The sequence below is a fragment of the Ahaetulla prasina genome, chromosome 4 (assembly GCF_028640845.1).
Source record: "Ahaetulla prasina isolate Xishuangbanna chromosome 4, ASM2864084v1, whole genome shotgun sequence".
Lineage (NCBI taxonomy): Eukaryota > Metazoa > Chordata > Lepidosauria > Squamata > Colubridae > Ahaetulla > Ahaetulla prasina.
Window position 1 is genome coordinate 85,002,015 of NC_080542.1, and position 27,596 is coordinate 85,029,610.

Consider the following 27,596-nt stretch of genomic DNA (forward strand, 5'->3'; position numbering starts at 1 on the left):
CCAAATTTTGATCACTGACCATGGAGATGTTGCAACAGTCATAAATGTGAAAAATGGTTGTAAGTCACTTTTTTCAGTGCCAATTTCACTAAACGAACTGTTGTAAATTGAAGACTACCTGTATGTCTTCGACTTCTGTCATCATGAAAACCTATTATGCATTCCAAACACAAAACTGATGTTGCGCACTGCAAAAGAAAATCTCATTGTTCACTGCATATTTCTCATATATAACATATAAAATATATAAAATATTGTCAATGATGCTACATGTTTACTGGATCCGTGCCCTTCCTGGTTAGTGCTGGCTGCTCAGGAAGTGACACGAGGCTGGCTCCAGGGGATTATAAATGCTTCTTTGTTGGAAGGGGTTTTCCCTGCCGCCTTGAAAGAGGCGGTGGTGAGACCCCTCCTTAAGAAGCCTTCCCTGGACCCAGCTATTTTGGGGAATTACCGGCCAGTCTCCAACTTTCGCTATGTGGCGAAGGTTGTAGAGAGTGTGGTTGCATGGCAGCTCCCTCGGCACCTGGATGAAGCTGTCTATCTAGACCCGTTCCAGTCCGGCTTCCGACCTGGTTATAGCACGGAGACGGCTTTGGTCGCGTTGGTGGATGACCTCTGGAGGGCCAGGGATAGGGATTGTTCCTCTGCCCTGGTCCTATTAGATCTCTCAGCGGCTTTTGATACCATCGACCATGGTATCCTGCTGCGCCGGTTGGAGGGATTGGGAGTGGGAGGCACCGTTTATCGGTGGTTCTCCTCCTATCTCTCTGACCGGTCGCAGACGGTGTTGACAGGGGGGCAGAGGTCGTCCGCGAGGCGCCTCACTTGTGGGGTGCCGCAGGGGTTGATTCTCTCGCCTACCCTGTTCAACATCTATATGAAGCCGCTGGGTGAGGTCATCAGTGGTTTCGGGGTGAGTTATCATCTGTACGCTGACGATACTCAGCTGTACTTTTCCACCCCGGACCACCCCAATGAAGCTATCGAAGTGCTGTCCCGGTGCCTGGAAGCCGTACGGGTCTGGATGGGGAGAAACAGACTCAAGCTCAATCCCTCCAAGACGGAGTGGCTGTGGATGCCGGCACCCTGGTACAGTCAGTTGCACCCGCAGCTGACTGTTGGGGGCGAGTTAGTGGCCCCAAAAGAGGTGGTTCGCAACTTGGGCGTCCTCTTGGATGGACAGCTGTCCTTTGATGAACATCTGGCGGCCGTCTCCAGGAGGGCCTTTTACCAAGTTCGCTTGGTCCGCCAGTTGCGTCCCTTCCTTGACCGGGATGCCTTATGCACAGTCACTCACGCTCTGGTTACGTCTCTGTTGGATTATTGCAATGCTCTCTACATGGGGCTGCCCTTGAGGTGCACCCGGAGGCTACAGTTAGTCCAGAATGCGGCTGCGCGAGTAGTAACGGGAGCCGCTCGTGGCTCCCATGTAACATCGCTGCTCCGCAGTCTGCACTGGCTTCTGTGGTCTTTCGGGTGCGCTTCAAGATTTTGGTTACCACCTTTAAAGCGCTCCATGGCTTAGGACCCGGGTACTTACGAGACCGCCTGCTGTTACCTTATGCCTCCCACCGACAGTGCGCTCTCACAGAGAAGGTCTCCTCAGGGTGCCGTCCGCCAAACAATGTCGGCTGGCGGCCCCCAGGAGTAGGGCCTTCTCTGTGGGAGCAGCGACGCTCTGGAATGAACTTCCCCCTGGCCTACGCCAAGTGCCTGATCTTCGGACCTTTCGCCGTGAGCTAAAAACATACTTATTTATTCAAGCTGGACTGGCATAATGGTTTTTTAATATTTTAATTGGGTTTTATTGTTGTGGGGTTTTAAATTTTTTAAAATTTAAAATTTAAATTTTTAAACATTGGCCTTTTTGTAATATGTTTTATTTTAAATTTTGATTTTAATTGTATATATATTGTGTTTTATTTAGCCTGAGTCCTTCGGGAGAAGGGCGGTATAAAAATTTGATAAATAAATAAATAAAAATAAATAAATAAATTACATGTTTAATCTCGTTCTAAAAGAACCAGATTGTCTCTTAAGAAATGTAAAGAAAAAAGTGGAGTTAGTCAACAAACAAGAAGCTTGCCCTGTAACTCTGTTCTTGTGTCCTCTGTTCATTTCCATCTTATAACAGAGGGACTGGCAAGCTGAGGTTGCAGAAAATTTACCAGTATCATTTTTTATTTATTTTTTTAGGTAGAATAGCAAAACAGATTCTTCAAGATCTATTATCTTTCTCTCGCTCAAAAAAAGGCATGAATGCTTGTCCACAATCACTTCCCAGCTTCTTTAGACTTTTTTAAAGGAGGCCTTGACTACAAAACATTTGCTAGCCTCACTATACTCCTCTTATTTTATTTCTGCTTTTTGTATTAAGCTTATGAAAAACAGAAACTAAAAGGCTGCTGAATTACTATTGCCCACAATCCTAAATGCAGCTTTTTGACATGTGAACTTTCTCTCGAATTACTAAACAAGAAAATCCAATTATTTACATTTCTTTTTCTAATCTCATAAATTGCATGGATAGGAAAAAAAAGTTGAGAGGAAAAAAAACCTGCATTTAGTGCATTAATCTCTTTTTAACATTTAAAATCATTTCTGCAATTCCAATTGCTATCCTCTGCCATTAATAAACTATGCAGCACATTTAAGTACAAAGTACAAAGCTAGGATAATCAAGTCATTTTATTTCACTCTGTCCAGTATAGCCCTTGAAAATTACGGCTAAAATCTTCCAAATGCACCAAAATGTGATACCACAGTTTTAAACTTTCTTTCAAATATTGCGTTGTTTGGAAGTCAGTGGCTATAGTTGGGAGTTAGATAGAGTAGAAATATCTCTAAAGCAGGTGACATATTAGCAGATAAGAAGCCACGATATGGCAGCCTGAACCAGGCTACTGCAAGACTTCATTTCCAAAACTGTTTAAATTTCTACATAATTCTCAACTCTTAGGAAAAAGAATGAGATTCATCTAACAAATCCTTGGGATTCTCCTTTACAATGAATATTTATATCCTAAAATATGCCCTACATTTTATCAAGCATTTGGAAGTGCTGAAAGACTTGTAATCCCAAAACTTCATTAATTTAACCAAATTCAGCAATGCTTTTTTAAAAAATAAACAAATAGCAAAACATTTATCAAGTTCTTACAGCCAAAAACTTCCAGTCTTTTTGTATGTGAAAAGGACTGAGAGAATCTACTTCATCCACTGAATAATTTCCAAGAAAGAGATCTATAGCATCCTGAAAAACAATCCAGAATATAAATTAAATGCCATGTCACCTTAACCATTTCCTCCCTACACCCCAAAGTACTTCATGATCTTCAAACGCAGCCCAATCTAACAATTTAACAAAGCAGCAGCAGTTCTTTGAAGGATTTACAGTAGGTGATTTAGAAATATGAAATATAAATAAATAAATATTACATATCCCTGAGCACGGTGATCACATTCTTTTAAATTCAACATAAGCCAACAGTTTATTTACAAAGGTAAATAAATGCAGCAAGTGACAATGTCAAATCTTACCTGTCTAAATCCATCAGAAAAGTTGTTTTTATAGTAACGAATTAGTGAGTTCCAACCATCCATTAGTAGACCCCATTGTGTTCTCTTTCCAGTTCTGAATTTTCGAAAATAGGATTGCAACATTAATACAGATCTCTCAAGAAATCAGAAATTTAGTACCAAGTATTTACATATTAGAGATTGAACTGTATTGAAATTCCTTGCATTGACTTATTTTTGTATACAGGGGAGATGCGCATGTTACAGATAGCCCTTAACTTGCATTTAGTAACCTTTTGAATAACACTGAAAAAAGTGACTTATTACCATTTTTCACACGACCATTGCAGCATCCCCATAGTCATGTGATCATAATTTGGATGCTTGACAACTGGCATGTATTTATGATTATTGCAGTGTCCCAGGATCATGTGATCACCTTTCACAACGTTTTGACAAGCAAAGTTAATGGGAAAGCCAAATTCATTTTACAACTATGTTAATAGCTTAACAACTGCAATGATTCATTTAAAAATTGTGGCAAGAGATCATAAAATGGAGCAAACCACACTTAAAAACTGTCTTGATTAACAATTGAAATTTTGGGCTCGATTGTGGTTGCAAGTTAAAAACTACTTGCATTAATTTTATTTATACTCCTCGTCCATTAAGTTACTTTCATGATTAAAAGGGAAGGCTTATTTAGGATACTATAATTATACCTGGTTTTGAAGTGAGAGAATTTTTCTTTCTGCTCTCAATCAAAAGAAACCAAAAAATTCCAGACAAAAGGCCTAGCAAATTTTAATAGGCCCTTTGAGAACATAATGGGACAGCTAGGCGTGGCCAGCTCACCACTGCCAAGTTACCTCTGCCCACTTACCAAGTCATAGCAGGACAGCTCAACACAGCCAATTCGCCAGAGGGACAACTCGCTAGGGGCAGCTGGAAGGAAAGCCAACCAGCCAGGCAACCGAACAGGTGGGCAGAGTGCAAAACAGTGGCCAGGGGCTTCCCATCAGAGGGAGAGTTGGTTGGCTGGGGGAGGGAACAGATGAGCAGAGTGGTGCCACACTTCCCATTTTCACACCACTTGCTGTCTACTGCTGCTTATTTCATAATAGTTCATCCTTATTTATGCAAAATGTATCCAAAAATGTTTATTATGTTGGTATTCCTACAGTTATTTAGTGATTTAGTTTAGTTATGAATTTAATTATTTAGTAGCTGATATATAAACAATTATCTTCTTGAGATAAACATTATGATGGTTTAAACAAAAATAACTAAAGTAGAAGTTAGAATCTTGAAAAAAAGTTTTCAGCCATTCAAATTTCAATCCAATGTAAGATGTATCTTTAGATTGCTTGGCAATAAAACCAATTTTACTAAGATTCTTTCTTTCTGGATCTTTTGTATGTTTTTATTAGTAATCATTAGTTGCCATAAACTGCTTTAAGACACCTATTAGGCTGGTTCGACAAAGTATGCCCATTCTAATTTAAATTTTTCCATTGATGTAGCTATTAATTATTACACTATTATACTATGATAACTGAGTTTAATAAATCAGTAAATGAACAATTTCTAAATACTCTTTCTGAGTATATCAATATATTTATAGTAAAGAAGGCTGGCTCAAACTTGCCTGGTATAGTCTGTCTTCAAGGCACCCGTTCCAGCATATTGTTTGGCACAAGCATTTGCGTTATCAGCCCATGCTATGAACAGAGAATAGTGTTTTATAAAAAAGAGATGGCAAGTAAGTAGAATACAGGATAAGGTTTTACTTATCAAGATAGAAACCCACCATTTTTATAAATTTTCTCAAATTCTGCTTGTTCTTCAAGTCTCTGGGTAGCATGCAAAACACCTAATCTCTACAAGGACAAAAGAAACCATTATTAACTAAAATTCTGCTAAGAGTTTAAAAGCATGGAAATTAGAACTAATTAATGTTTCAGAAAACACACATACACAGAGGCATATTTTTATGTTCTAATATATCACTTTCAGGAAAAATACATCTTATATACCGAATAGCTATTAGAGTTATTACATTCTTTAATTCTTAAAATACGAGGAAGAAGTCCTTATACAGAAGGCAATCTTAACCTGCAGCTGTGATTGTAGGGAACGGTGTGCTAAAAGGCTCTGAACCACATTTGTCCTGTCCAGGCAATCCATGCAGTTGCTGCGGAATATTCCTTCCTGTTGCATATCTACCTTCCCTTCTGCATCAACTAGAAAATAGCTGAATAAAAAAATGAAATGCTTATTATTTTGTGCAAGAATTCGCAAAATGACACTTATTTTGGCTAATGTATCCACAGAACCAAAACAAAGAAATATTGATTATTGTCACTGTGTTAATAAAGTTAATTTCAACTAGGCTTCATCTTTTGTCTGCCAAATATAACCAAGGTATTTTACTAACAGCAATAGAAAAAATTAGACCTAACTATATTTGTAACTACAGAAAACTCATAGAATTATAAACTATAAAGTTTAAATATACAACTATGTCTTTATCAAGAGCTTCCTTGATATTATATCATATTATTATATTATATTATTGATATTATATCATATTAAGTCTTCGGAGAAGGGCGGCATAAAAATATAAATAAATAAATAAATAAATATTACCATATCATATATTATATATATATTCCTTGATACTATATAAGATTAGAAAAATGGCCTAATTATTATTTCCAAATGTTATAGGTTTGCAACTAGGTAATCCTTGATTTACAACAGTTTATTTAATTACTTATGACCGTTTTCCATACAATCACTGCTGTATTCCCATGATCATGTGATCAAAATCCAGAAGCTTGGCAACCGACTCATATTTACGATTGTTGCAGTGTCTCAGAGTTTTGTGATCATCTTTTAACGTCGTCAATGGGGATGCAAGATTCACTTAACAATTGTGTTACTAACTTAACAACTGCAGTGATTCACTTATTAACTGTGGCAACAAAGTTGTAAAATGGGGCAAAACTCACTTAACAAATGTCTCACTTAGCAACAGAAATTTTGTGCTCAATTTTGGTCATAAGAACTGCTGCTGCTTTGTTAAATTGTTACAGATTGGGCTGAAGATCATGAAGTACTTTGGGGTGTAGGGAGAAAATGGTTAAGGTGACATGGCATTTAATTTATATTCTGGATTGTTTTTCAGGATGCTATAGATCTCTTCCTTAGAAATTATTCAGTGGATGAAGTAGATTCTCTCAGTCTTTTTCACGTACAAAAAGACTGGAAGTTTTTGGCTGTAAGAACTTGATAAATGTTTTGCTATTTGTTTATTTTTTAAAAAGCATTGCTGAATTTAGTTAGACTAATGAAGTTTTGGGATTACAAGTCTTTGAGCACTTCCAATTGCTTGATAAAATGTAGGGCATATTTTAGGATATAAATATTCATTGTAAAGGAGAATCCCAAGGATTTGTTCATATTTATGACGGTTGCAGTTTCCTGGGGTCATGTGATCATCTTCTGACAAGTAAAGTCAATGGGGTGACCCGATTCACTTAACAACTATGTTACTAATTTAACAACTGCATTGATTCACTTTACAAACGTGGCAAGAAGTCATAAAATGGGGCCAAACTCACTTAACAAATTTCTCACTTAGCAACATAAATTCTGAGCTAAATTGTGGTCATAAGTCAAGGACTATTTACAAACCTATAAACAATTGGAAATAAGCATTAAGATATTTTTCTAATGGAAAACTATTTATATTTTCTAGAAATTAAAATGAAATTAGCTAACTTTCTAATAATAACTTTTTGCAAATTCAAATATATCCAAATTTATCTATACATTTAATTGAAAGAAACAATACATTATACAACCGAAGTGCAGACAAATCTTGACACTCTTAAATAGAGTGAGAAAGATAATGGGATTTTTTGGATTACAATCCTATACAAATTCAAATGGATGTGCACTCTTGTCAACAATAAGCCATGGGTTTTCTATTACAGCCTATACAAGTGTATGCTTAGATCATCATATTTAAACATTACCAAAGGGGGGGGGGTTGGCACATAAGGCATCTGCTGTTATTAGGTAGCTTCAGCTATTCACAATGATATGTTTTCCTACTGTATTTCAGTGGCATATATTACCCATATTCATCTTGTGGTGCAGCAAGCTGATCCAGTAAAATTTGGAGTCGATCCCATCTCATATGACTGCATTCTTTATGAAAATCAAAGGCTACATATCTGGGCAAAGAAAAAATATGTGAACAAAGAAAGCATTCACTAGTACTTAAAGAATCATATAGACAAAAACCTCATAAAAAATAAATGTTCTAGGTAATTTCTACTAAGCAATGGTAAGATTCTCTTTTAAAATGCAGTATCTATATAATTATTTTTGGAATTTTGTTTTATTTTGGGGACAGTGAAAATCTATACTGGACAGCAAGTTTATACAGGTAAGGTCAAGGAATGTTCTTCAAGAAACAATGATATTAAACCCTAATTTTTTAAAAACAACCTTCATATTATATAATATTTTGTATTCTTTACTCTTCATGAATGAAGAAATGCTGTGAAAAATATCTTGTAGCTGTCCATAAAATTTGTCTTTTGTCATATTGTTTGCGCGTATCTGTTAGTGCATAAGTCTGTATAACATTTGCTTTGTATAACAAAACAAGCTGTAATTATTCTATCATTGACCGGTTTCCAGCCAATGAGCTTTACTTTCTTTTCTTGTCTATAGTGGTCTGCCAGTCACAGAACACTGATTTACTTTACATTGTTTTCTACTACTTTCTCACCTGAGACCTGCCTGTCACTTTTGATTAAGTAGGCATACTTCCAAACAAAGGAGGAAGCAATAGTTTCCTTTCACTTTTATTTTCTAAAAAACATGTTCAGAGGATATGGCATTATTAGAAATAAAATGTATGTTTTTAATGGGAGGAATGAACTGGAAGTTATACTGAAAAGCAAAAATCCTACATTTTATTTCTAGTATGTTTCTGCAAGGCAAGAAACCTTAGGCAACAATGAAGTCTGCAGGGATATGGGCACGCATTGGCATTATGTTAAGAAAAAAAGCTTTTGCTTTTGTGTCACAGTATGAAGGAAAACCTTTGTTCTCCAAAGCAAACTATATTATCACCCCTTAAGTTGTTTGCAAAATTAAATAAAGTTTAAAAGAAATCTGTGCAGCTCTGAATGTCAGCATTCTCATCCACAGAAGATTATGGACTATACAGATACTTTACTAAATGCTCTAAATCATCAAATATATTGAAAATGATGCAAGCACATTCTATTAATACATACTTGATCATTCCATTTCCTAAACCAGTTACCATTTTTGAGAAAGTTTGTTCCAGAGGCTTTTCTGAGCCTTTCTGGTTAACCTGTAAAGGAAGCACAAAGCAGTTACATACAGTATCAGCAACAACATGAATTCTTGGATGCAGAATTAAATTAAAATCCTACCAGATTAACAATCATTTGTTTTCCATAGCTAATAATCTGTGAATCAAAGTGCCTTTGGAAGCCATCCATCTAAAAGATAGAACAATACATATATTGAACACCTGTTACAGAAAAATTCTTTTGAACAGAAATACAAATTGATACATAAAAATAACAAAGATTACGATGAATACAATATACATTTTGAATTGCATTTGAATTAAATTGTACATCTTTTTCACATGTATAAGAGATGGTAGCATTCCTCGGTGGACAAAGTATATTCAAGGCAGTTATATTATAAAATAAATCTTTAACTGAACTTTTGTTCTTTTAATTCCTGCACAAATTTGTCTCTGATGTGACAGATTTATCTGTCATAAGTCTTGGGGATGGAGATGGGGATGAAGAGCAATGAGAAAAATCCCTAGTTCTAACATAAATTTAAAACTTTTACTGAAGTGAGCAAGATTCAGGGTTATTTTGTTGATTTAAAATCACCCTGCTGGGTGTTTTAAGATTATAACTCATGGAACTTGCAGCTTGTAAGAATTGTTCGCACAACATAACTGGAAGATGTCCTGCTGGAAAAGACGGGGAAAAAACCTTCAGTTTATGCAAGATACTACTGGAAACAGAAGACATTTACAGCCAAAAAAATGTAACAACTTTGGCAGCCAAAAAACGTAACAATATTGGCTGGCTGAAGTTTCACAAATGAAACTTCAGCCAGCCAATGTAAATAGCTTTATAAGTAATTGAACTGCTATTTTGGGGCCTCACAAAATGAACAACACTTTGAAGAGACAGAAGATGGCATATTAAAAGTGTTTAGCATTATTGAATCCCTAATTTCAAGGTCAGAAAGGCAAAGCCTCATTTTGTAAATGTTAAACGAAGGTTATCAATAATTTTCATATGATATTGCTCTTTCGTTGAACTTTAATTCAAGATTATTTTAGGCAGTCGTTTCTGGGACTATTAGGTCCCTGAAGTGGATTGCCTTTCAATATATATATATCATGAAGACTTTCTGTATTGACCTGAATCAGTCTGAATTGTTCCACAACAAGAGAGCTCACAATCCAGTTTTTTCTCTGTGGCCTTGGGCAATTTCTTTCCTTTTAGTCTGAAGAGCTTTCCTGGGATAGGAAAAGCCCAAGAATCAACTCTGTTGATCCTCTGGAGAGCTGTTATTCTCCTAAAAGTATTAAACTTGAAGCAGGAAGTTGCTTGGGTGAGACCCAGTTGGGAGGCAGAGCTCCAAAGCTTCTTCAGCTAAAATAGATAGCAGTTCCTTTAACCAAATACAAAAACTTGCCCGATATGTCTTAATCATTCTTAATTGCCCATTTACTTTTTGTATCAGATTAAGAGGTTTTCTTTTTATTTGCAAATTACTTTTTGTTGAATAATGTCATTTTGGAAATTTTGCTAAAGAAAATAGCAAAGAGAAGTGAATGACTAGTTCATGCAGAAATAAAACAGCTTGCATTTTGCTGTTTTTTTCCTTTAGACTGTCTTAAATTAATTGCAAATTAATAGCTGTAGAACTTTCTTTAATGAATTGGAGATTCTTTTTCCTCTGCCAGTCCCTTTTTTTTCTTTTTGGATTTATAAAGTGCATTTTGTGAGGGAAAGAAACTTTTTGATAAAGGCGGAATATGATTGGATGAGAAGAACTTTATCTTCTTTTGCCTTGTATTTAACTGCCACCTTAACATTAACATTAAGAGGGAGCAAAAGATAAATTTAATGCTGAAGGTTGCAGAAGTCTGGATAGAATAATTTTTTTAGATACAAGAGGGAACTAAAGGCCACAATATTAGAAAACTAGTATTGAAATATAAAATTTAATATAAAAGAATTAAGTAAATCAGTAGCCTTTCATAGCTAGTTTAATTCTGTATAAGTATTACTTTGTAAAATGTAGTAATTTAAAATTTGCATTTTATATTAAGAAAAAAACCATACATGTACACATACACATACATAATGAGCATACACATACATAATGAGAGCCAGCAATCTCATGAAATTTTAACATCTTTTAAGAAAGTAATATTTATTTAATTTTGGAGAACTGCAACATCATCTTCAAGAAAGACTAGCATGCCATGCTGTTGCAGGTCTGATACTGCAAACTCCTGGTTTGCAGGATATTTTTCATATTTGACACAGTAAGCAATATAAAAGTTGGAAATTGCAGCCTGAAATTATATATTGTTTAAGCAACCAACTTATGGCACTTTGCATAGGTATAGGAATGCTGTATATTACACCTCTCCTACAGAAGGACAGGAAAAGATATAGAAAAAACACACATGGTTTACTGTTTTGCTGATCTGTGGCTTTGGCTTATATTTGAGATTCGGTCTCTGTGACCAGAAAAAGGGAATTGATCCTCGTGTCTGGAAAACAAAAATAATAATAAGTGAAACGTACATCAAAATTAGCAGAAACTCCCATCAATTTATTGTAAGAGGCCTGTATTAAGAGGTTAGAGGCAAGAATTAAATTAGACAGACTAGACAAGCATCCCAGCATAATAAAAAGTACCTGGACAAAAGAAGCTTTGTTTCCATTATAATGTACAATTTGTTCCGTTTCTACAAAGTTAGCTGCATGTCCTTCAGAATCAATACCTATGAAACAGGAAGCATTTAAAATATAGAACAAGCCTTTATTACTTTCCAATCTAGTTGAAGGCCATTTTTGTGACAACTTTCATATAGTAATACCTATCCAACAAAACCAAAGTGCATCATTGGATGCTTTAAAATGGTAATGCTAATGTATTTCTGTTATAGGATATAGTTGTTGTTTCCAAACTATGTTTTTAAGTAGCTTATGGTTTAAGTAGTCAGAAAGGGAAATACTTCCTACCAATTATACATATAAAATGATAATAAAAAACCAAAGAACTGTAAAACTGACTTCTAGGCATGCCACTTTGAAAAGAAACTGAGAAAAGAAATGAGACAACTGTGGCAGGCCCACAGAAGGGGTTTCAAAGAAAAAGAAGGGGTTTCAAAGAAAAATAAAGGTCACTAAATATACTCGAATGCCTCTTTGCAACAGATGAATGGATGTTCTTATCCTTCTTATCCTTCCCTCAAATCCATTTATATAAAGGAAAGATGTTCATTGATATATTTTATTTTCCACCCATCCTTCAAAGAGCTCAGCAATAATGTTAGGCTTCCTGATTAAGAAGAAATCTGAAACTGTAGTTTTTCATATCAAATCTAATCTTCATCCCATTTTAAATACATTTTAAATTAAGCCTGCAATAAATGTTTTTGTGTATGAGTGCCTGTGTGTGGGTGTACATTTTTAAAAGCAATCTATAACAGTTTGCCACTTACCCTTAACCAATAAAAAATAAATCAATACAAATATTCAAAGTGCTACAAGAATTCTCCAGCAAAATCTCTCCTAGTTTTATTAGAAGACTAACAATTTAAGAGAATAACTCACAAAGTATAATTTTTGCTTATATTCATGTAACAATTATAAAGAAATCTTACCCCTCACATAGTAGCGTACACCAGCTCTGAAGCAGCTTCTTCGAGAAATTAGAATCCAGTCAAAGTATTTACCATTAATAGAACTAGTATGCATAATAATAACTGATGTAAAACAGCAATTAAGGAATACAGGTTAACACTTATTGAATAGATAGATAGATAGACAGACAGACAGACAGACAGACAGACAGACAGACAGACAGAAAGAATATATAGTGGATATTATGAGCACAACAGCATTTTTTTGTATTCCAGTATAGAATGTTCAACATAGTATAACTAGAAAAATATCCTAAGAAGTTTCAATTTAATAAGAAAAAAACATGGTGTTTTTTACTAGTTCCAAATAATTAATACATACTGTAGAAAGAGCTCACCAAATAAGTAAGAATTGGATTAGGAAAGAAAACTGCTTATTAAATTTCTGCAGGTAAAGTCATTATCCTTTAATTTTTATTAATTTATTTTTCAAATTTATATATCCACCCATCTAACAAAACAAGTGATTCTATTTACCACAAAGAAATGATATATATGTTAAATAAGCCTAACCAATAACATAGGTCCAAAACACGAAAATATCACATTAAAATGAAAAAGGCTCAGTCTGACAGCTGAAGGATCAAGACTGATGGACCTCATAATAGGAAGATAATCTGTTTAAAGTAAACAAATATGTAATATGTGAAGACATGTATGTTTATTTAATTTATATGCTGCCTTATCCAAGGAGCATGCATAGCACTCTTTTTCCAAATTTTCCTCAAGTAGCAATTTTGTGAAGTAGGACTCAAAAAATGTTTAGTTCTGAATTTTCACCTACAAATTGTCTCTATATATCATTTACTGGAATTTGTCCAAGAGCAATCCCTCGAACCCACATTGAGTTTCTATGCCAGGCAAGGAAAAGGATACAACCATGCATAACTGGAACTGCAAATCTATGGAGCTAAAAAACAGGAAAATTAACATAAAGAATCTGACCCATTTTCATCTGCCATCCATCCTTCCTTTCAATTTTGAGGCAACCCACTTGCCAATGACTCTTTGGTCATGAATTCTCTCCATTACAGTTACCCCAGAACTAGGGGTGGAGGGGGAATTAATTCTGAGTACTGAATAACTGAGTTTATCATTTTCAATTTGAAGGTGAGTACAGGTAAGAATTCTATTTCTGAGTGATTAGGGAAACTTCGTCTCTGTTGAAGAACAGATAGCTCTCAGAAATTTAGTTTAGTAGATACAGCTTTAAAGAGAAACTTCTCCAAAGCCTAAGTTATTTACGTTACATAATCTGTTATGAAAATCTGAGAGCAAATTGGCCAGATTTGATGCTTTTCCTGAAATCTGATAAATTTTTATTTATTATTATTTTATTTTTTTATTTATTAAATTTATTGGACACTTATCTTACCAAAGGGTAACTATGGGACGTTTACAATATTAAAAAGATAAAACTAGACATATAAAATACTATAAAAATACAATACATAACCCTAGGTAAAAGATGGGAGGGAGGGCATACAATACATGGGGGAAGGTAGGATTTGTTATTACTCCAGCAACCACTCCAATGTGAAGCCCCCCCACTTTGAAGCCCCAAGCCAAATGGCAGAATCAGATCTTCAAGCTCTTGCAGAAGGTCAGGAGGGTAGGAGCCAACCTCACTCCGGGGGCAAGATGTTCCATAGGTCAGGAGCAATCCCAGAGAAGTCTCTTCTACTAGACCCTACCAACCGGAATATCCTGACTAATGGGGCCTGCAACATGCCTCCTCTGCCAGCATGGGTGTGGTGGGCCAATCCCAGTGGGATAAGATGGTCTCTCAAGTAGCCTGGACCCATTTCATGAAGGGCTTTAAAAAGGATTACCAATATCTTGAATTGCACCTAAAAGCAAACCAGCAGCCAGTGCAGCTCATGGACCAGTGGTATTATATGGGGCACCCTTAGGGCCGCAAAACTGTTTCTGCTGCCGCACTCTGAACTAGCAGTAGCAGAGGTGGGTTTCAGCAGGTTCTGACCAGTTCTCGAGAACTGTTAGCGGAAATTTTGAGCAGTTCAGAGAATTGGTAGTAAAAATTCTGACAGGCCCCGCCCCATCTATTCTCTGCCTCCTGAGTCCAAGCTGATCAGGAGGAAATGGGGATTTTGCAGTAACCTTCCCCTGGATTGGGGAGGGAATGGAGATTTTACAGTAACCTTCCCATGCCATGCCCTCCAAGCCACACCCACAGAACCAGTGGTAAAAAAAATTGAAACCCACCACTGAGCTGTAGCTTCCAAATGCTCTTCAAGGGTAGCCCCATATAGAATGCATTGCAATAGTCCAAACATGAAATGAGATGAGAGGGACTCCTGATCCAGGAGAGGCTGCAACTGGCTTATAACCTGAAGTTGTTCAAATCCTCTCTTAGATGTGAGTATCCTCTGCTCTTTGAACAGGAGTCGTAAGCCCAGGAGAATCCCCATGTTGTGCACCGGATTTATCTGAGCTAGTGCCACCTCATCCAGAACTAAAAATGTCAAAATCTCTGCTCTTGGGGCTCCATGCACCCAAAGTCCATTGGTCTTGGCAGGGTTCAGTCAAACTCTATTGTCCTCCATCCAGGCCTCCCACATTGCCTGGAGGTTGTGTGGGCCTGGCTGGAGGACAATATACTTCGATTGAACCCTGCCAAGACTGAGTGACTTTGGGTGCATGGAGTCCCTAGCCTCAAAGTTTTAAAAATGACTTTTATACTAAGCATAATTGATAGATAAAGCTAGTATAAATAAGCACACTGTATTGCTTCAGCCTATTTTTCCTCTGATCTTGAATCTCATGAAAATTTTCTATGAGCCATATGCTAACTGGTTTCTATCAATAAAGATTAAATTTATTAATTTTTATAACTACAGCAAATTATCTAGGAACATATCAGATATGCCAACCAACTACATTAGAAGAGGATTAACAGAAAGCTATAAAGACACAAATTAACATTTTGGAGATTATGGCTAGCAGAATGAACTACCTCAGGTTGTGCAGCAAGTTCTCTAAGAAGGTGTCCATTCCATACAAACCGTGGGTCTGCCTGTAAAAACAGAGACACAATTAAAAACCAAGTTTGGACTAGATTTAGATTTCAGAGCAGAATTATAGAAAGCTACCAGAAACAAAGCAAATCAGGATTTAATGTATGATAAAACCGTGTCAGGGAGTGGACTTTTTTCTTCTTCCTACAGCTTCCCATTCCAAATGCTTCAGATTGCCTTCTAAATATTATGGAGCAGATCTGAAGGAAGTATATAGGTTTCTGGGAAGACACCATGACTGTTCTTTCCAATCCCACTACTAGAAGCAGTTTTATTAGTGGAAAAATGACGTAAGATTTCAGTTGATCTCCAAGGATGACTAAATAAGAAACTAATCCATTTTTTCCAGAAATATACCTTTAAAAAATGCACAAGAATAGGCAGTAACAAACAAACAGTGAATTTACAGAAATATTGAACAGACAATTTAAAAACCATCAGGCTTTGTTGAAACATTATACATTGGTCACTATGATATTAAAAATTAAAACTATCTCACTGGCAGTTTAAAAACAAAGAGAATCTATTTATCACACACACACACACACACACAAATACACACACACACTTTTTCTCTGTATATAATGTCTTGTTTTTCTAAAAATGTTGAAAGAAATATTCTTACCCTCTCTAACAAACTCATTTCTTGAAACTCTGGACTGGTATTGGCCAATCGTTGCAAGGTGTGTGTCAAGTCATATGTTGTAGAAAAATAAAATCCATCCACACTCAATATATGACTAATCATTGCTAAGAAGGCTTTATTATCTTGTAACTGATAAATGAAAAAGAATTGTTATTTATTTATTCTTGTCCCTTTTGCTACTAAGAGTTCATAAAATTTGATGAAACATTTTAGCAGAAAATCTTCGAAAGTTTTTCTTTTTTGGGGCAGGCAGAAATACAGCATTTCCACATTACAATATAATTCAGCTCCATTTATAATGAAGGTCATTAAAGAAATGCATAACATCAGAAAAACTAAAAATATAATCATACCAGACCATATACTTCTTTATTATTTTCATAAATAATTGAAGGTAGCGAACATACCTAATACTCGCTCTTCCCAAATTTTCACTCAACAACAATTCTGTTAGGTGGGTTGGGCTGAGACAGAGTGACTGGCTTGATTATCTAGCTGGCTTTCATGACTAAGGTGGGTCTAGAACTCCTAGTCTCCTAGTTTCTAGCCTTTCCCTCATACATAGACATTCACAAATTGGCATGTTAATATGCTAAATTTAAAAGTAATCATGCTAAAAATCTAAATTAAAAAATACAGGTAGTCTTCGACTTACATCCATTTATTTAGTGACCGTTCGAAGTTACAACAGCACGGAAAAAAGTGAGTTGTGATCATTTTTCACACTTATAACCATACAGCATCCCCATGGTCATGTGATCAAAATTTAGATGCTTGCAACTGATTCATATTTATGATAGTTGCAGTATTCCTAGATCATCTGATCATCTTCTATGCAAGCAAAATCAATAGCGAACGCAGATTCTCTTAACAACCATGTTACTAATTTAACAACAGTGATTCATTTAATAACTATGGCAACAAAGGTCATAAAATGGGGCAAAACTCTGTGTCGTTAACAACTGTGTCGTTCAGCAACAGAAATTTTGGGTTTAGTTCTGATCAGAGCTATCTTGTATAATGCTAAAGTAAAAGTAAAGTAAAGTAAAAAAGCCATATCAGTTAAAACTACAAAACAGTCATTTTGGAATAGCTTTGAAATTGTTCATGATCCAAAAATCACACAAATTACACATATTTAAAAATATTTTGATGAAAATTCCTATTTATAGCACAGAATTTTAGTCTATAAAGCATTTCAAATGGCATTCGAAAAGTCTGCTCTTGTGAGGCCCTTTGACACCCAATTAATGGATTAGCTGCTGAATTTCAGAGAAATTATATCTTCAATTTATCAGCAGTCATGTTCTTATAGATTTAAGGGATTAAATATTTTCATTTGTTTTACATGTCCACAGGAAATTTCTGAAACATTCAAAACATACTAACTCATACCTGAATATCAGTTAAATGTAGCATTGTCTTTTTGTAAGAGAGGATGTCAAAATCAATTGCTTTCCAGACTACATGATTGAAAAATTCACCTACTTTTCTCTTTCTTGTTATTACAATAAGGTATGTGCCTGTAAAGTAACAAAATATGGGTCAGCTCCAGTGACTATTCTTTTGTCTTTTTTGTAAAAGAAAAAGAGAGAGAAGAATGGACAGAGGGAATAAAACTCATTTCTTCCCTTATTTCTCCACATTATTCATACTATTACCATATTTGTTACATCAACCCCATCCCCCCTTCCATGAAGCAGACACATTACAGGTAGTCCTTAATTTACAATTCATTTGCTGAGCATTCAAAGTTACCACAGCACTGACCATTTTTCACACTTATGACCCTTGCAGTATCTCCTTGGCCATGTGATCAAAATTCAGATCTTTGGTAACTGATTCATATTTATGATGGTTTCAATATCTTGTGGTCATATTGACCTTCTGAGTCAATAGGGAAGCCAGATTCACTTAACAATTTTGTTACTAATTTAATGTGAAGTGGGGATTCACTTAACAACTGTGACAAGAAAGGGTGAAAAATGGGGCAAAACTCACTTAACAAATGCCCCGCTTAACAACAGAAATTTTGGCCTAAATTGTGATTATAAGTCGAGGACTACCTGTATTAAAAACTATACTTTAATTTTCTTTTACCCCAAGGATTTCCTACGCCAAATATATATTTACAAACTGAGGTCCTACTGAATTGCTAATATTCCAGATTTCTAAAGCCCTCAATGGAAAAAAAAATATTCCAGCTATACATTTTTATCAATGGACATACAATTTAGGGTCTATAGCCTGATACAGGTTACAAGATACTTAGGAAAACCCTGCATCTCCTCCTAAATTTGGCTAGTGCCACCATATCATTCTGATTGAGACTTTCAAGAAGAGATTGGACTGCCATTTGTCAGAAATGGTGTAGAGTCTCCTGCTTGGGCAGAGAGGTTGGACTAGATGACCTACAAGGTCCTTCCAACTCTGTTAATCTGAAAACTGATTCCTCAATCTTTTCTCCTTAACCTTCCTCACTGGACAATTTTCAAACTCTGCTACACCTCCTCTTCTTTTCTCCCAAAGGAAATATGTTTAGTGCCTTTCTCTTCCTCTTTATCAGCGTTCCTCAAACATTTTAAACAGGGGGCCAATTTATGGTCCCTCAGACTGTAGGAGGGCTGGATCGACTGGGTGGGCCTGGCTAGGTCATCATGTGACTGCATGGGCGTGGCCAATTTACCAGTCTATTTTGCCAATTTAGCAGTCCATTAAACAATACACAGCAGCCCCCTTTTCTATTCTTCTTTTAAATATTGCATGAAGCTTTTGCTTTTTTTTTTTTACCAGAGGGGAGAGGTTGGCAATGCCTGGGGAAGGAAAAGCATGCTTTCCACAGGTCTCATGTCTATATTTAAAGGGCCAACTAATGTCATAGGTGTTGGGAGATTCATTGGTGAGGTGATAGTGACTGGATGTGCAATGTTCATTGGAGCAGTAACTGGAGTTGGTAAATTGAGAGGTGTGATGAGTGTTAATGGAGAAGTCACGGACAAAGGGTTGGTTATAGTAACAGGGTGGCCTAAGCTCATTGGGCTAGAGATGTTAACCGTGCTCAAAATATTGGCTGGGCTTCTCATATTCATTGCAGCAGCCATAGTGCAAGGAGCTGTTCTTTCGGTACTCACCTCCCCCCAATTGTCAGCAGCTGAGCCGCTTTCTCCAGGAAAGCAGCCGCATCCTTTCGCAGCCCCTTCATGGGTCCCCCACTTGTTCTTCCCCTCAGGCCAATGCCACCTGCCCTGCCTCACCCACCTCCAGGGCTTGCACCAGGGTGGCCAGGCCCATTATGCCGGTGGCACCAAAGATGGTGATTTTTTTGCAGGCTCCAGCAGCTGGGTCTTTTGCAGCTTCCTTTCATGCCATTGCCTCCTCGCCACTCCAACCCAGGGAATCAAAATGGTGTCCTTCCACCTGGAGCCCAGGGACGCAGGTCCAGCAGAAGGCAGCACTTAACCACTTTGATTCTCCCAGCAGAATGCCCATGAGCTGCAGCCAAGGCTAGTCGTTCAGGGTCACAGCAGAATGAGCAACCAAAGCCACTCTCGTCCACTGGAGCGTCTGCCTCCCCTCCCCCAATTCTTGGAAGAGCTGCACACTGACTCTGCCTCCCCGAGGGAAGCGCCAGGTGGCCATTTCAAAAGGGGTGGGAACAATTTATGTGTTGGTCAAACTGCAGGATACAGTCTGAGCCTCCTTTGATCGGGGCGCCTCCCTGGGAATTGCTGCCCGGCCCAGGTGTTTGGAAAAACAGGACACTGCAGAAATGGGAAGTGGAAAGGAGGAGGAGGAGGGGCATTACCTGGAGGCCAGCTGGCAGATAAAACCTGCAAGGCTCTGCCATAGTTTTTTTGGGCAAGCCATCCCAGTACGGCTCTCCAGTCCCTGCCAAAACAGGCCTGGAAGCGGCACGTCACCTTGCACCCATCCTTGGCCTCCTACTGCCCGGCTGCCAATTTCTTGATATGAGCAGAAGCTGCTGGTTGGAGCAAGGGGAACTGGAGTTCAGGGTTGCTGTGGCTGCGAGTGCCAAGCCATAGCTAGAATTGGAAGAAAAGGCAGTCCAACCGACACATGGATGAGAAGGCGGCCCTCAGGGAAGAGCTCTGCTGCACTGGGCGACATGTCACCCAGTTGTGGGCTGGATGCGGGACCCAAGGCAGAGGGGAAGGCAAACATGTAACAGGCGCCTGGAGGCCAAGAGGCAGGCCCGAAAGGTGGCTGAGGCTCACTGTACATAGCCCCCTGTGAGGTGGCCCTTTGGCTTAGTGCAGCGGGACCAGAGTGGATTTTTCCTTCCCCAGTGTTGGCCTTACCTTCCAGTTCCAGCCCATGGGGCTTGCACCATTCTGTTCACTGCAGTTGCCTGCGAAACTAAGGTCTGCGCTTGACTGAAGGCCGTCGGCCGGGGGGGGGGAGTCAGCTGGTGGAGGACCGATGCAGACAGTGCAGGCTTGTGCTCCCTGGCTGCTGGTAGCCATGGCAAGTGAGGCCCAACAGCTGCGGTGATTCCTGGCAGGGGCCAGATGTGGGCTGGGGTGGCGAGCGGCAGCTGCTCACCTTTCTTTCTGTCACCAACCATGGGAAGAGCAGGCAGGGATCAGAAGTTGCAGCCAGCGGGGTAAGCTGAACCACTGCCCAGCCCAGCCCAGCCCAGCCCCCACCCCCCCAAGATGCCCCTTCGGCCTAGCACAGTGGGCCAGGAGTTGATTTTCCTCCCCTACTGTTGGCCTTACCTTCCAGTTGCAGCCCACAGGCTTGCACCACTCTGCTTACTGTGGCTGCCTATGAAAGTAAAGCCTGTGCTCAGCCAAAGGCTGGCGGGCAAGTGGGGTGATGTAAGCAGGGAAGCCTCATGGTCCTGCGTGGGCTGGATTAATTGCTTCAGCGGGCCATATTTGGCCCACAGGCTGTAGTTTGAGGACTCCTGTTCAAAAGCATTTTTTCAAACAGTGACCTTTTATTTGTAATGTTAAAATTAATGTCCACTTTTATCTTTCTGATATGAGTCTACCTTGCTTATAGCATGATATTCAGAGATATAAAAATTGCACAACCCTGTTTTAATCTGTTTAGCAATTCAGAAGTCAGCAAATAAAGTATTCCCCTATGTGTATAACAAGCTATATTGCTGTAACTTAACCTACAGTACTGATTACATGCAACATGACTTTCATAAGAGGGTCTACTACTATTAAAGTAGTAAAATTGAATTACATGGGGAAGATGGCTGCCGTGTAACAGCCTTTTTAGTGAGCTCCTTATCCTTCTGTAACAGTTACTTTTATATGGCTGTAAAATAGTTTATTTTTCTTTAATAACATCTATAAATTAGTTATTATAATTATAATTATAATATAGATATAATTATTAGAAGCAATAATTTTAGATTTTTAGATTTAGGATTACATAGGATTTAGATTTTAAATTATGAGTTCCAAAACTTATCAGCACTTGTTGATGCTGTGGGAGTATATTTTAATTTTTTTCTTTTTTTAAAACCACCTAAGGATGCAGAAACCACCCAAGGATGCAGAAACAAAGACCAGGAGCAAAAACAAAAAAAGTCTTGAAAAGAAAACTTAAAAGGAGACATAAATTAGAATTACCGTCAGGAGAAAACACAAACACGGAAAAGGACTTATAAAAAACTTACTTTAAATAATGGGCTCTGCAAGTAAGTCTTCTTCTTTTTGCTCTTCCCCCCTCATAACCTCTGTAAATAAGACCTGACCTTTGCTGGATTGGGAGGAGGATGACTTTAATAAGGTAAAATAATAAGTTTTTGGTTTTCTGGTTGTAATTTTATTTCATTTCTTCTGAAAGCCTCATACCTGCCACTAGACGGATTGTTCCCAAAATACCATATATTTGCCTGGTAATAGCTGAAGGTGGAACATCTTTTTTAACTGCAAAAGAAAAAACAGCATGAACTGTCATATGAAATATTGCAAGAACACTGTTTAAATTACACTATGTATGTAATAATTATCATTTTATAAAAATTGAGCTTTAAAAATAAAAAGGAGTACCAAGTGTTTTAACATGTCATATACATATCATATATTTTTATTTACTTTCAAATTCCAAGTTAAAATTTCAAAATCAACACTTCATTTAATAATAACTGATATTAGCAAGGTAAAGGTTCCCCCGCACATGCGTGCTAGTCATTTCCAGCTCTAGGGGTGGTGCTCATCTCCGTTTCTAAGCCGAAGAACCAGCGCTGTCAAAAGACGTCTTCATGGTCATGTGGCCAGCATGACTTGACGCAGAAGGAACACGGAGCACTGTTACCTTCCCACCAAAGTGGTCCCTATTTTTCTACTTGCATTTTTAACTGCTAGATTGGCAGAAGCTGGGATAAGTAATGGGAGCTTACTCTGTTACGCAGCACTAGGGATTGGAACTGCTGAACTGCTAACCTTCTGATTGACAAGCTCAGCATCTTAGCCACTGAGCCACCGCATCCCCCAACTGATATTAGTACAACAACATAATCAGACTTTGACATACTTACAGTGGACTCAAAGAAACCTGTGGAAATTAAATTAATAATTATTAACATCCCTGATTTAAATGAGTCTATATTTAGTATGAAACATCCAGATCAAAACTCACGTCTTCTCTGTGAAAGATTGTGTGTGGCTGGATAAGACTGTTTTATTGAATTATATAAGATAATTACCCTGGAGGCACTAACTGAAAGCAGAAAACAACCAGGGGAATAAATAAGATAATTAAAATGCCAATATTAAAGAATGTAAATTAGAATTATCTAAATCCAACTTCTATATACAACATGGGTTATGTAGCTGCCAGAATTTTCTGCTAGTAATTAAACTAATTAAATAGTCCTTTTCATAGAAGTCTGGACTTGTTATTCAGGCCTGGGTCATTATTATTTCAGGGATTTCTAGCTGAATCTCTGTGGAAAGCAAAAACACAGCTGAAGGCTCAAAACCAATACAATAAAACACACATCTCATATCCTTTTTTCAGTAAAATGTGCCTAGCAGATCCACATGTAGCTAACTCTGCAAAGGAGTCCTTTCCCTCCTGATATGCACAAGCCCTGTATATTACTTCTTCCTGCCTTAAATATTACCTGCAGTACTTAATCTGTAGTAGTACATTAGCTTTTACAATTTTGATGAAATTTGCATTTTCACATTGTGTAGGTAAATGAAAATAAGTAACTAAGAATTGGGGGGGGGAAATATGTTATTGTGAATGAAAATGAACAAGGAATGCTATTAATATTAGTATAATATTAACATTACACTGATGTTTTAGAAATTTTTTCTACAAATAAGAATGTTGCATTAGAAAATTAAAAGATACCTGTAAGAGTAATTTCTGTGGACACTCTGTCAATGGTAAGTACATCATCTGCTCCATCATCGCAAGCTTCCACATAAAATTTCTCTGGTGTTATGTGTCTAAGATACAAGAAATATATAAGATCACAGACAAGCAGCAGAATTTTAATATTCTGAAGAATATACTCTCATAAGGTCTAATACTAGCAATCTTTGGAATGTTATATTTCCATTTTACAAGCTAGTAAAAGCAAACAATGATTACATGATATTACCCATTTTTAAAAAGTTCAGGATCATTTAGTATTTGATCCTCAAGTGTTTATGTCAAAGTATTGAAAGTATGAAATTCAAAAGTTTTGTTATTATGCTGCATCTATTTTGTCATTTAAACTGTTCTATTGGAGTCTATTAATTCTGCTGCCATAAATTTTTGCTCCATCTACTTGATTACTCAATTCTTTAGTTTGTCTTTCCTTCTTCTCTCTAATACATTTCCAATTTACCAATATAGTTTTAGTCATGATATAGAATAAGTAGCAAAAAATAAAATGTAAAAAATGATAGGTAGAAATGTTTAAATAGGTCTGTATTTGTTTATTCATTCATTGGTCAGGGGCAAATCAGATTAAATAATTTAAATTACACACCTTTTTCTTTGCCATAAAAACAACTACCATAATGGATTTTCATTTTTATGTTCATTGAAAATGGCATGATCCAGACAGTTAAAAAGAGGGATTTCTGCTCCAATGAAAACAACTGACTGTATTTTACTTAGCATAAAAAATAAAGCATTAAAATATACTTTATTGTCAGTAAAATAACTAAAATATTCAGTTTCAAGTATTGAGTGAATACGGAAAAAATCAAAGTTTAAAAATACATGAAGATACATAAGAGAACTTCACAAATCTGAATCCATTATGCTAACAGAAGACTAATACACTCATAACTGATTACAAAGAGTATCACCAGATATCTGGCCATTAGCCAGACATGTAAGTTAGGAAATAGCCACTTTTTTGCTGCAGAGATTTGAGCTTCCAAACTTTCTGACAAATGAATCCTTGAATTTTATTATATGCTTTTTATTAAACTGACTTTTCCACATAGATATTATGAACAGGTGCTTCATTCCTTTTTCAGTCGATTTCTTGGGACATACAGATCTTTCTATATTCAACTATAGCTGGCTGATCATGATAATCTTACATCTCTGGCCAAGACTAAATTCTGCTCTGCTACCTTTGAAATCAAAAGCCAAATTCTGTTCTAGGAAGAGAAATATTCTGCCCTGGATAAAATATCCTAATTGCTTACTCTCTTTTCCTTTTCTTTTAGTAGGCTTTTAAACAATAACACAATATGGTTTTTCTTATCCTTTAATCTTTCTTTCTGTAACCACAGATTGAATAAATGTGAGATAAAACTCAGAACTGAACAGCGTCAATGAAAGAGGACACCTTCTCTTAGAATTTTCCTTTCCTATGAATCCTGCTATTCTCCCTCTCTCCATGATGTTAGTCAAAAATTAGTGGAATTCACTTCTCTATGAAGTTAATGTTTAAGCAGAATGGGCACAAAAATTGGAACAAAATTGTCTGTGCTTGATTTAAAGCATCAATAGCTACTCTTCAGTCTAAAATTAATACAAAGTGGCAAACCTAAAAATTTCAGTACCTCAGTAAAATTTATGGTGTAGCACTCTTTTCTCTTTCTCCATCTACTACAATTATTATGGACAGCAGCATGTCAGAACTTTCATTCAAATTGAACTTCCTACATACAAATCTAATAATATTCATGAATAAGGTCTATATGTAGCATTACCTTATTTGGAATGATATCATATATATCTGAATATTTCTGGCAACATTTAAATAGCACAATATCCCAGGCTATTTCTGGAAACATTTAAAAGGCACAGAACCTATCTGAAGTGATAAGAAGTAGTGGTATGCTGCAGAGGCACACCACTTTGAAGAATTAACAATCTTCTGGGATTTCCATATTCTCCAAAAGACGTTTTCTTTCCTCTCCTGCCCAATTAAATGGAAAGATATTATGGACTCACTTTTTAGGTGCTCTATAATGATACCTAAATATTGTATTGCATTAAATATCATAGAAGAATCCTTTCAGCTTCATTATGCCAAACTTGACTGTAGTAATGAGCTTATTTTTTCAACAATGCTTAGTATCTTTTTTTTAAAACAAACAACACAAATACTGGCTGTCACACATTAAGAATCCAGAAAATAGCAGTTCTATACTGGACAATACAGATGGAGCCCCCTTTGTGAATTTCAGTCAGATTAATTTTCATTTTAATTTACAAGGATACTGCTGAAAAGATAAAACATGGGGAGAAATCCCATTTGCTCTGTCTTGCAGAAAAAAGTAATACAAACATAATCAGAAAGCATAGCAAAGAAGTTGCAGTAAGTGGCAGAATCTACCTAATCAAGGTTAATCTCAAAATACTGGGGTGGGAAATTACCAGGAAATCCCAAGAGCTTCAAACTAGCAGTAGCAATAGCACTTAGACTTATACACCGCGTCATAGTGCTTTACAGCCCTCTCTAAGGGGTTTACAGAGTCAGCATATTGCCTCAACAATCTGGGTTCTCATTTTATTGACCACTAGACTGAGAAATTATGAAAATTCCTCAGAAAGTTCCTCAATGGTAAAACTATTTCCTAAATCTAGGTTTCCCATAATTTCTTATATTAATCTTCCATCTCGTTCAGATGTTGAAGGCAGCATACTGATTGACATGTCACCAACTGAACTTTGACCCACCCTTTTTTATTTTTACAAAAACCTTATAAGAATGCAAGAAATCACTAACATAAAGTCACTCAGTGAGCTTTACTACTGAATGAGGATTTAAAGATTTGTCTTCTGTATCCTACTATAGTAGTCTAATCATGATCAACAGTCAACCTGGCAAATAAGTTGCTTCATTTTGTTCTTTCTGCTAAATAGGATAATGAAGCAACAAGATGAAGGAAAATTTTGAAGTCTAATGCGAATCAGATTTAGCTCTGGATCAGGGGTGAAATGCTCCCAGTTCAGACCGGATCAGACGATCTGGTAGTGATGGAGGGAGGTAGTTCGGAGAACTGGTAGCAAAAATTCCTGCCCCATCCCCCCGCCCATGCTCACCCAATCGCCCGGTCCCCACTTGCCTACTTGCTACTTCTTTTGGGCTCGCCAAGCCTTGCTTCAGCTGCTGCAATCAGTTGCATCAGCTAGCAACTGAATTTGCCTGCCTGCAATCCATCTCATTGGTGAGCAACTCAATCTGCCTGCCTTCAATTGGGTAAGTAAGGGGGGGAGGCTTTAAAAAATAGTTAATTGGGGTTTTTTTAAGGAGTTTTTTTTAGAAAGCAATTTAAAGTTAAAGAAGTTTTAAATTTAGCTGCTTTTATCTAAAAATAAAATGAAATAAAATAAAATAAAATAAAAAAATAAAATATTTGTGCAGTTTCTAAGATTTGGTGTCTTTCTGTAGTGTTTCCCTCTAACTACACAAACACACAAAATCTCACAAAGCTGTATGTGGCATTTTGTGTGTTTGTGTGTGTGTGTGTGTCAGCTGTGTTGTGTTGTGTGCGTAAAATATGAAAGTTGGTTTTTGAGCTTTTTGTGGCTGTGTGAGGTTCCTGCTTGTTGCAGGGGCCATTTTGGGTGAGGTGCAGCTGCTTTTACTTTGTGTGTGAGTCAGTTGTATTGTATTGTGGTGTGTGTGTGTAAAGTGTGAAAGTTGGTTTTTGAGCTTTTTGTGGCTGTGTGAGGCTCCTGCTTGTTGCTGGGGCCATTTTGGATGAGGTGCAGCTGCTTTTACTTTGTGTGTGAGTCAGTTGTGTTGTGTTGTGTGTGTAAAGTGTGAAAGTTGGTTTTTGGTGCCTCTTATTGTTTTGTGTATTTTGTTTATTATTTTTATTATTTATTGCTATTGGCCATGCCCACCCAGTCACCTGACCACAAAGCCATGCCCACCAATTAAGCCATGCCCACAGAACCG

General features: G+C 37.0%; 1 protein-coding gene across 3 annotated transcripts in view; it reads right to left on the reverse strand.

Moving 5' to 3' along the window:
* SACM1L (SAC1 like phosphatidylinositide phosphatase) overlaps positions 1-27,596 on the reverse strand; it is a 57,564-nt gene that overhangs the window by 3,359 nt on the left and 26,609 nt on the right. Inside the window, exons 2-18 of one of the 3 annotated variants that reach the window (XM_058181659.1) lie at positions 23,585-23,682; positions 22,075-22,149; positions 17,633-17,760; positions 16,217-16,366; positions 15,531-15,590; positions 13,430-13,463; positions 12,515-12,616; positions 11,544-11,629; positions 11,309-11,395; positions 9,006-9,074; positions 8,844-8,923; positions 7,668-7,766; positions 5,638-5,776; positions 5,333-5,402; positions 5,171-5,243; positions 3,544-3,637; positions 3,164-3,256 (exon numbers count right to left, since the gene is read on the reverse strand). In XM_058181659.1, the coding sequence (XP_058037642.1) occupies positions 3,164-3,256; positions 3,544-3,637; positions 5,171-5,243; positions 5,333-5,402; positions 5,638-5,776; positions 7,668-7,766; positions 8,844-8,923; positions 9,006-9,074; positions 11,309-11,395; positions 11,544-11,629; positions 12,515-12,616; positions 13,430-13,463; positions 15,531-15,590; positions 16,217-16,366; positions 17,633-17,760; positions 22,075-22,149; positions 23,585-23,682 (1,537 nt within the window). The other 2 variants (XM_058181660.1, XM_058181661.1) reach the window with 2 other exon arrangements.